At 40.2% G+C, this 11,121-nt stretch overlaps 1 protein-coding gene across 4 annotated transcripts in view; it reads left to right on the forward strand.

Moving 5' to 3' along the window:
* MOCS1 (molybdenum cofactor synthesis 1) overlaps positions 1-10,359 on the forward strand; it is a 33,892-nt gene extending 23,533 nt beyond the window's left edge. Inside the window, exons 9-11 of one of the 4 annotated variants that reach the window (XM_031594288.2) lie at positions 1,285-1,405; positions 2,828-2,875; positions 6,953-10,359. In XM_031594288.2, coding sequence (XP_031450148.2) covers positions 1,285-1,405; positions 2,828-2,875; positions 6,953-7,875 — 1,092 coding nt within the window. In that variant the 3' untranslated portion in view covers positions 7,876-10,359. Of the gene's footprint in view, positions 1-1,284; positions 1,406-2,827; positions 2,891-6,952 lie in introns of all 4 variants that reach the window. The other 3 variants (XM_031594298.2, XM_090135192.1, XM_090135191.1) reach the window with 3 other exon arrangements.
* The last annotated feature ends 762 nt before the right edge of the window (positions 10,360-11,121 follow it).

Consider the following 11,121-nt stretch of genomic DNA (forward strand, 5'->3'; position numbering starts at 1 on the left):
TCTGCTCAGTTAAAGGAGGAAAAGATGTAAACCTAATGAAACTTACTAGCTATTTCTGGTAGCTTTGTGAGCCTGTTTTCCTTTTTGAGGAAGTCGGTCTGGTGTTGTTCAGCAGGACTGCTAAAGGTAGCCGTGCTTATCTGCGTTTTACAGTACCAGATTCCCATCAACACTTTTCTTTAACTTAAAAGCTCATTTCAACCAGACTTTATGTAAGGACTTATGTCTTAAAGTTAATAAATTGTATGTATGAAAAAAGCATTTTTGTCTCACTTTCTTAAAATAAATTCAGCTGCCTCATGGTGAGCTCAAAAAACAATTACTAGGCTGCCTCAGCACCCAAAAAAGACTCTTAAACAACAGGTAAGCAATGTTAAGGGTTCATAATTCCCATTTAAATTTCCTCACTCTTCCCCCCCCTTCCTTTTTTTTTGCCTTCTATCTGTTAGAAGATACTATCTATTGATTCTGATTGGTTGACCCATTATTGAGCAAAAATGTATAGCCACTTGTTTAGTGTTCTGTACAGAAGAATGACTTATGGTTTTGATACAGTCATATTTTACAAGCTATGGAAGACACATCCCTAGTGTTCTGTTTTATAACTGCAATTCTAATGAAAAATTGAATCCTCCAAGGGATTAATGGTTTTGTATGAGGGTCAGTATGAGCTTGTGTTCAGTATTACTCAGCATCTAAAAACCAGAATTCAGAAAAGGGCGTGATATGACTGTTGGCTTTCATTAGTAAGCTGTAACATATCCATGGTTTGTCTTCCCAGCATCAGACTAGCAAAAGGGAAGAATAATAGTGTTAAGACTTAAGAATGATAGCAAAGTATTGTGCTTACTTGTTAGCATAAGTCTTCCTTTCAGAATTGAGTGACGTATTTGATAGCCTACGAAACCATTTTATGTTTTCAAGTAGCAGTTACTTAGTCATACTAATGGTGAAATGTTTGTTTTATGGGCTCAGCTCACGCTGCTCTTAGCTGCAAATAATCAGTAGGGTATGCTTTTCCTTAAAGCTGACCATGGAGAGTTGATTTGGTTCACAGCTTGGCTTGTAAGGCAACTATTACAACAGCATTATGTTGTCATCTTCAGAGACTAACAGAGCTGTAGGAGTCTGTGAAATAAGATGGCATTGTCTTGAGGCAGCAGCTGTGCAGCTGACTTTCCACTTCACAGAAATCTCTTATCATTGACCCAAGCCTTGTCTGTTATAGGAGGATCACCTATTTTAATCTTTCTTGCTTCTTTTGTTTCCTTTGGTTGACTCTAGGTGTGCCTGTTTGGGAGTTCAGAAGTGTCCTTGAGAGATCACTTACGGTCAGGTGCCTCAGAAGAAGAGTTGGTTCAAATCATTGGAGCAGCAGTGAGCAGAAAAAAGAAACAGCACGCTGGTATGTTTTTTGTACTGGAGGAATAACAGCAGTGAGCAGGGTAGGCAGTGTTATTCTGTTGCAGTGGGAAATGTTGACTTGCCAGAAAAAGGGAAGGAAAAGGTTCTTAAATGAAGCTGCATTAGTTTCCCCTCTGCTAAGAGCATTTTTTGATAGAAAGTTTTTCATTTACGAAGCCTACAGGTCCTCCAAAATTCAAATGCCAATTTAGAATTTCCTAGTCCTTCACAAGATCTGGCACCCTGACTGTCTAGCAGTCTTTCAATGTGCCTTTTGTCTTCAAAGAGGTGCAAATACCATTGCTAATTATCACAACAGTGAAGTGTAAAGCTAAGCAGAAACCAGCAGGGTTGTACTGGATCCCTGTTTACCCAGAAAGTTAGCTTGCTGTAAAATAAGCACTAAAGCTGAATTAAGCCAAGTACAGCTACTTCATTAAGATGTTTCTAGAAGTGTCAAGCCTTTTTTGAGTACACCGAAATACATTGCCAATTTAGTGCTCTGGATAAGGTAATGATGCAAGGTCCATGATGATACAATCTTATCTGCATGCTGTGTCAGTCTTTTATATATATTTTTTTTATTTTAATTTATATTGACATAAACTCTATTTAAGTCACATCTGAGCCTCAGCATGTTGTGGTAATCTGACCGGATGTGAGAATGCTGACCTTTTACATATTAACTGTCTTCATGAGCATGGAATAATTGCCTTTATGTTGGTTCTCTTGTTCTCTTGCAGGTTTCTACCTGTTTACTAATAGTTGGTTTTACCCTTCTTTAGTTACACGTCAAACAAATTTAAGCAGCAGCTTGTAATTCTAACCATAGGCTTGCTTGTAAAAGTGCATTTTTCTGACCCAGATAAAATAGTGCCTTGTAAACCAAAAGGTAGGAGGGAAAATTGATTCCTTTACTTTTAGACTATCCATTTCTGAGTTTCTGATTTGGGAAAGTGAGGTGAATGTTTTCCCATCCAGTAAAGGCATTTCTGCCATTAACAACCTGACTCTTTCTTTTTCTGGCTTGTGTTAGTCTCAGTACTATCCTCGAAGATTTAGAAGATGAGACTTCTTTGAATTGAATCACTGTTAACAGCTTACCCCTACAACTGATAAAGTTAAATGCTATTGTTAAGAAATAAGATTGTCCTAATGTGTTTTAATTCTGTGCTACTTGGACTATAATTCAGATTACAGAAGGTTCTCTCATACATAGCATCTTGGAGACTATGGCAGGTATTTTATTTTAATATCATGCTAGATTCCTCCTTCTCCAGCTCCCCTGATCTTTATTGAGCTTTGGTTTTCCTAGCGTGCACGTTGCACTGTGAAGAGCAGAAAACTAAATATATATGAACCAGATGCATGACTTAAAACCTAAAAAGCTAGGATTTTTATGTGTTCCTTATTTTATTTCTAGGCATGTTTAACATTTCCCAGATGAAAAACCGTCCAATGATCCTGATTGGTGGGTGACAAATCAGTACGTAATAAACATAACATCATTTTGTTTAGTTTATGTCTTTTTGGGAGCAGAGTGGATTGGGCTTTTATTTTGAACATGTATACACTTCTGGTTTAGGAAGAGAAACATTTTTCTTAGTTCTAAGCATAACTGTATTTTAAGCCAAATTTTAGAAAAAGGAAAGGTTTTACATCTCCATCCTCTGACTGTTTTTATTTTCTCTAATTCTGAGAATCATTACATTTTCCAAAGGGATCACTAGCTTCCTCTTGCCAGTCTGCTGTCTTTGTGCCTAACAATACTATACTAACTAATCAGGCAGTTTAAGGATGAGTTTTATGAAGTTTACTAAATTGCAATAGAAGCATAAAGGATTCAAGACTTATTTTTATTCCTGAACTAAGAAATTCTCCTTTGGCTACAACATATAAAAGCAACAATGCGACACATGCAAGGCTTCTCAGCTCCTTAATTCTTTGCTTTGGAATCTGGAACTTGTAGTTTTGTTATTTTGAAATTTCTTCTTAATGTTGCAAAGTCTCAGGACATAACCATTTAAACTGCAGAATCTGGTGTCTCACCACTCCTGCGGATAAGAGCTTTTGTTTTTATTTATTTCTATTAAAGATATGTTTATTATCTTTTCATTCATTTTGAAGATCTCTGCATGAATGATGAGGCACTGCTGGGGATTCTCTTACAGACTTTTTTCACATATCTTTCTGTGTGGCACCTCTTCCATGCCAACACTTCCTTATTTTGTAGCATAGCACTCTTTGGGAGTACTTGTCGGTCCTTGGAAGCAGTGAAACTGCTTCTGATAAGCTCTTTACAATACCAGGCAAAGCATCATTAGCAATATCAATAATCACATACAAGAAAAGGTTGACTTACCCAACAGGTGAAGAGGGTCTCTAGCTATAAGGCATTCCTTTTCAGGAAGCAGCCTCCATCCAAGAGATGCTCTCTCTTTGGAGGCTGGCCCTTAAATGAGCCTAGGGGGTGGACCCAGGGTCACATGGGAAGCACAGGTGAATTGCTTGCAGCTGTGCCCCGTGGGCCAGCCACCCCATTCACCAAGTGCTCAATCATCAGCTCAGGCCGTGACATAACAGTTCCTTTACACTTGTCTTCTTCAAAAGACCAAGTGGTTGTGAGAGTTAGTGTTGCAACATTTGTTGGGCACTGTTCTATTGTGTCTTATCAGTTGGGGGGGGAAAAGTGTAGTGGGGTGGAGGAGAGTGGATCAGTAACACTCATTCTCCCATTAATGCTGTGCAGCATAAGCACAGCTTTTAAAGCAAGTTCCCTTGCAGGGAAGGATAGTGTGCATTAACTGGTAGGCTTTGCTACAAGTGATGTAGTAACAGCTGTATTTTGAAGCAAGAGCCTAGTGATTTTACTGCTGTTGCCTTTGTTGAGAAGTACATTCTTCAGAAGTCTCTTAATACTGTTACATTTCACTGGGAATATTTTTCCCTTGCTAGACCGTCTTTTTCCATGTTGAGTTTTAAAGTGAATGGCTTTGGTGATGCAAGACTAACTAGCTGAGGTTGCTTTTGCTCTTTTGTATTTGGTGACTGTCTTATTGTGTTCCAGTCAAAGAGGAAAGACTAACTATTGCCTGAAATGAACGCTTACTTGTTACAGGAGGAAAATTTTTTTTCTTTAAAGATGATGGAAAATACTAAACTTCCTACAGTTGGATGAAACCTACATCATTTTACAAAATGCTTTTGAAAATATCCTCACTCTGAAGTTAACATTCATAGTAATGTTTTGGTATGTAGAGATCAGATCTATCTTAATTCCTTTTGAAAAGTACTCTCACATTGTCTGACATACAGTAAAAGAGAGAGAGAGAGATCCTGTCCGTGTCCTCCCCAAGCTGTTCCATCTCCTTTTGATAGCAATTGATGTCAATATCTTCATCAGTGGAACAGGGTCCATAACTGGAGATGAGTGGAGACAGTCTCACTCTTTGCACATGGAAAATTGCATTTTAAATGACTAGAATTAATTTATTGAACGCTGTGGAAAACATTGAGTGGTTTCACTAGTCCCAGTATGACAAACCTGGCTTCTCCTCTGCACTGTAATTGGCTGAGTCTTTGCTGTAATATGGTTTGTATGCTACTCCCCTTACTAAAACACTCCTTTTGGCAGGTTGTTCTCTTCACAGTTTCATTTCAGTATTGGAGAGTTCTTCTTGCTTTTAAGTATCTCCTAGCTTCTTTCTTTTCCCCCATCACCACGCTTGCTGGAAGCTCACTCACTTAACTTTCTACCATACTTTTTACTATTAGTAGGGTCAAAAAGAGAAATAGTTTGTCACATAGGTTCAGTTGTATAACGTGTAGTACTATGGAAAACCATTATCCATTTTTTTGTATTTGCATGAACAATGCATGAACACAGATGACTGAACAAAGGCAAAACAAAGATATTTGCATGCATTGCTGTCTGTTGCTATATTTTTACTTCCCACTTTACTTGAACTAACACTACTTCCTTTGCTACTCCCTACTGCCACACAATTGTGCTTACCTCCTTTACACTTGTCTGCCTTTGCAGTCCAGATTCCATTGAAGACAAGACACTGCAGGGGATTAGCTTTAATTTCAAAGCTAATCAGGGGAACCAGAAGAATAATTTGAGACTCTGCATTTTTGAAGGCACATTCACATTATACAGCAGGAGCTAAAGAGAAAGGGGAAGAAAAGATTACTATGCATAATTTTCTGTGCTCTTCTAAAGCAGAGCATTGTTATTTTCAAAACAGTTATGTTCACTTAAATCCATTTCTGTAAGGGTAAAGACTTTATAATTTTGGTGGATAAGCCATCAGTTGTGGATCTGAAAGGGCTTTTGCTTGAATTTAAAGTATTATTGGGATTATATTTTAAAAAGTATATGTATCTGTGGATGATTAAACTTCAGTAATGGGCACTTTTCAATCAACAGTTGGAGGATGAGATGAGAAAGCTGCTAACTACATCAGTCTCTAGTTACAGCAGAATTTGGGATTAACAAGGAAGATTAATAAAAAGCTGAGGAACACAGCTAGAACATTATCCATCCTGTTATTGTAATATGGACAGTTCAAGGCAATATCTGTATGTCTGGGCAGTAAAGGTAACTCAGCAAGGTGCTCCACATTTCTCATGAAGTAGAGCAAGGAGAACTGGAGCTCTAGGAGAAGAGTGGTTATCAGTGAGTTTACTAAAGTAAGACTTAGCCACTTCTATACCATTTTCTCTATACTTACTTAATACAAATCTCTTCTTTTATGTGAAAAAGACTCCTTCTGTCTTGACACTTGGCATTAATACCTCTGCAAATGCCAAAACCAAGGGATTAAATGTGAAAGGGGCAGGAGGGCTGGGAGCTATGCCAGCTCAACTTGGAACATAGCTCTTAGTCGATTTAAAATATGTCTTTGAGAGGAGTGTGATTTTTCCAGTGCTTAAACTTCAGCTGTCAGTAATGTGGTTAGAGCTGGCAGTAATAAGGAAGGTTCCCATCACAGAGCCACCCTGCATGCTGTAGACAGTGCAATTGCAGGTGGTGCTTCTGGTCCTTGCTGCCCTCAGGTTCTGGAATGTCCCTTCTCTGCAGGGGATGAAAGCAGGAAAAGTGTAGCTGCCTGTGCTAGAAGAAGGGTTTTGGAAAAGAGGAGCTGAGAATCCAAGTGCAAGAATTTTTTTACTCACCCTGCCAAGCTTTCATAGAAGACTGGAGCTGGGAGTCTCAAATGGGTGCTGAGATGCTGTTTTAGGCCTGCTGTTCTTGTAAGCTTTCTTGGCTGCTATTTCTCAGTAAGCGTTGATACTTTTTAGAAGCAAGTTGTTTCCTTTTGTCAGAGACTTCTAAATAAGTGTTTTAAGTCCTAGTGTTCAGAATAACAAGTCAGCAAATGCTGGTGAATGGGAAGACAAAGCTTGAAGAGAAAAGGGGATGTTTGCAGGTTTCTAAAGTTTTTCCCAAGCAAGGTTCCACCAGTGTTCTCAGCTGCTGCAGACTTAGCTTAACTTTCTGGTTAGTCAGGCATCCTCATGTTATTTTCTTTTCTTTTTTCAGAGCCTGCATTGATGTCATTCCCTCTATGCCAAGATGCCCTACAGAATCTCCCATATTCAAAACTGTGGGGCCACGCATTTAGCCATTGGCTAACTTTGAGAGCAAGTTTATCCAAGCAAATGGGAAAAGCATTAATAAGAAATAAACTTACAAAACAGCTTATCCTGCCAAGACTTCACCCAGAGCAACAGTGGTACCTAAGGACAGGAATTCTACAAACCCAGCTGAGAGGCTTCTGTGACTTCCAAAAGGACTTGAGCTCCACATCTGACACAAAGTGCCTTGAGGCTTCTTCTGTTGGCCAAGTTTCTATGGACTGTCAGTCCAAAGAGGCAAGTCCAGGATCTGAATTCTCTAACAGGAATTCAGGATCTTGCACCAGGATCCATCGTGCCTCTAATAACTTGACTCACACAGATGAGGAAGGACGGGCCTCAATGGTGGATATTGGAGGGAAACCAGATTCCAGAAGAAGTGCTGTTGCTGTTGCTTTTGTTCGCCTGGGTGAGAAGGCATTTGAGATGGTGAGGCAGAACCAAATGAAAAAAGGGGATGTGCTGGCAGTAGCACAGATTGCAGGAATTCAGGGAGCTAAACTGACCAGCCAGTTGATCCCTTTGTGTCACAACATCCCTCTTAGCCATGTTGAGGTGTCCCTGAGCCTGGATGAGGCCAGTTGTGCTGTGATGATTCGCTGCTCCTGCCAGACCTGGGGGAAGACAGGTGTGGAGATGGAAGCTCTGACAGCTGCCAGCCTGGCTGCCCTGACTGTGTATGATATGTGCAAAGCAGTCACTCATGACATTGTCATTGAGGAGGTGAAGTTGCTTAGTAAGACAGGTGGGCAGAGAGGAGACTTCTCTAGAAGTTTAGAGTCTACATCATATCCAGACACTTCTAGCCCTCTAGATAACCACTGCTAGAACACAGCCTCTTACAGAACAGCTTTCACTCAGCAGTAGTAAGCTTGTAGACCTCAGTATATTACTATACAACTCTCATTTTGCCTTACCCTGTCACTTATTTCTGAATGAACAGAGGAGCCACTTAGCCAGCTGCTGAGTAAGTGGGTTTTTTAGAGGACAGACTTCTCTGCTCAGCCAGTAGTTTCATTTTAGTGTCCTCACCATGAGGTTGAGCAAAGATTCCTAGTTATAGTACAGAAGGTTTCTTTTTCTTCTTGCTGTGAAATATTCACAGCTGCTGTCATCACACCATGCAACTGTGAGCTCTGGAAATGAAACAAGTGTTGAAAGTACTGTTATTTGGCAACTATTCTTAAGTCAAGGATTAGGATTTCAGAACTGCTTCTGTCTGTCTGTGCCCCCATCCCCTCAGATGAGTTTAGATGGTGACAGGGAGAAGAAAACAGCTCTGAGAATTTATTGTACGTCAGAGATTATAGTCGTGGAACAGTCAGAGTCAGAGGGTCAGCTCCTGTCCCTTTTCAGTGCTACTGCAGTGGGAAATATCCACCTCTCAGTTTCAAAACTAAAGGAGATTGCAGCTGCCCAGCTCTACCTTGAACACTGTGAAATATGGTGTAGAACATCAGGTTTCTGGTGTTGGAAGAATTACTTGGCTGATCTGAAAGGTAACTTTTACAATTTCAGAAGCATGTTCCAGCATTTTGATCTTGGCACTCAAATACATTGAGGCACTGTCTGCATGCATGTCTGCATTAAGAGTTTGATTATGCCATGCATGGAAGTAGGTTTCAGCTCTCCCTGACTTTACTAAGAGCTGTCAGATCAAGCCCCAGAAGACTACACTTTTTTAATTTTACAGTGCAGCTCCTAGTAACCACCAAGCTGCGTGGTCCTGACAGGGGAAAGACTAAGACCAGCAGCCACTTACTTGGAGGACTGGGATTGTTGCTCTTGCCTCAGCCAGTGTGTTTTCCTGCATTCTTCTCTAACTCGCTTTCCTGAAGTCTGCAAGTATTTAAGTGGTCCCATGTAAGTTGCCAGAAGTCGATTGTCATGTAGCTCTGAATAGCTTTGATAATTGACTGTCCTAAAAAGAAGTTAATCAGCATTTCATTTCAGGTGGATCCCTTTTAAACATTGATTTATATGCACTGAAGATGATATTTTCAACTTTGGTTTACTTGTTGTCTAGTACTTATGGCTAATGTGAAGCTCCATATGGTTCAGGGTGCTGCCTCTCAATACGCACAGAGAGTTGAAGACAGCTTTAACTTAAGGAGGCTGCTGGGAAAATTGTCTTAAACTTTGCAAGCCATTGCTTCTCATGGAATATGGTTAAACTGTGAGCATCAGTAAAGAACACAGCACAGTCACGCACATCCTGCTCCTTTAAAGTAAGCACAGGTCCAATATGAGGAGTCAGTAGAAAATGCTACAAATGTGTTCACTTATACATTATGAATCTCATACAGTAGTTAACCAGAAAGCACTTTTTCCATTGCAGGTTAATTAGATTCTTTTTTTCATTGTCATTGAGGTCAGGCACACAGAACAGCTACTGCTGAGCAAGCTCAGAAAAGCAGAGGGAGTCTACATAACTTAATAACAGAGATGCTCAACACTACAAACATTTGTAGGCCTATATTCACTGTTATATTCCTGTTTCCATCAATATCACTAAACTGTCTGTAAATCAATAGTAAGTCAGCTTAACATTGTACAGGGGATGGCAGTGAATTATCTCACTCGAACACCTTCCCCAGATAGACACTGAGAATTCCAGCTGACCCTGCAACCATAAGAGACCATGTTCATCTGTGGAAATGCTGTGCACATCATCTCCCCTCATCAGTGTAGAAACAAATCCCCTGGAAAAAGCAGCAGGCATGTAACCTGCTATGTTAGCTGACTTACACAAGCACTTAACTTCCCCCCCCTACCCCCACCATGCACAGCACACGCTGCCATCCCTTCGCCCAATCTTGAAAAATTAAAGAAAACCAGATATACTCAGTAGTAATAAAACAATGCTTGGGGCATATGATTCTTTGGCTTCAGAGATGTTTGCTGTCATGCTGTAAAACTCACAGAAAAGACTTAAGGTCATACCAGGTACATGATTACCACAGCACATGATTACCACGCACATCTTACCACTTAACGCACATCTCACTACATACTTTCCTGGGTTGAGAGTGACTAGAAGCTTTGGGCAAATGTACTTTGGTGCCATTTTATGCTCATGTTCTATTGTCAAGTCTCGAAACTATGCACATTTATAGATGATGAAACATACTTCAACAGAACATTTTACAAAAGAAATGAGCTGGTATATTTCAGTGGTGCTGGGTGGGCAATGGTACAATGTGATGAATACTTTTCGAAGGCTTGCTTTTTTGTTCACTGTTTTTAATAAATGCTTGTTGTAATTGTTTCACATTGTTTTGAATACATTTTTTTCCCATTCACTCATTGAAAGGAATGCTTGTTTTTTTTAGTCCTCAGCTTCTATAAGTAGTTAACTCAGGATGAGCAACAAAACAGACTTTGAAAGTTACCGTGATTAGTCAGCAACTAGGAGGAGATCAGTCAGGATAACATTACTGCAAGGAAGCTACTATTTCTTTTTATGTTGTTGAGTGAAACTCAGCTCTACCTGACCATACTTAAATAGAATGATCTTGTAGGCTTAGCAGCATAATTTATCATTGCACCTTTAATCCTGCTGTCTCCCACTTCTCTATTACACATCAGTGGATGCGTATAACTTAGCATTGCTCTGTGCTGCAGTCATGTAAGGAAGGAGCACCTCACCCATTATCCTTCTTAGTGTAAGCATCCACACACTGAAATAAATGCCCACGGAACTGCCTGTACACAAATCCATCCCTCCTGAACAGTGAAAGTTGTAAGGGAGGTCCCCTTTCTGATCCAGCTGAACTGCCAGGAGAGTTCTCACCTTGTTTGCTACCTGGAAGGCCGGTAGGAAGTAGTATTGGTGGAGCAGTTTGCTGTGACTTGCTGCTCAGTGCAGCCCCATAGGAAGCCAACAGCAGGCACTGTGGAAGAGGGCTGAGACTGTGGCCATACTGCTGGAAAGTTTCCCATCAGGCACAGCCTCAAAATGCTGCTTACCCTGGGACTACAGCACAGTACTTTACATCCACTTTCTGATTCCAGATTAGGAAACAGGTCCTAGATTTTTGACAGTTTATAATGCAGTAAAGCAATGAGCCTACC

Source organism: Phasianus colchicus, chromosome 2 (assembly GCF_987193195.1).
Source record: "Phasianus colchicus chromosome 2, bPhaCol1.hap1.1, whole genome shotgun sequence".
Taxonomy (NCBI): domain Eukaryota; kingdom Metazoa; phylum Chordata; class Aves; order Galliformes; family Phasianidae; genus Phasianus; species Phasianus colchicus.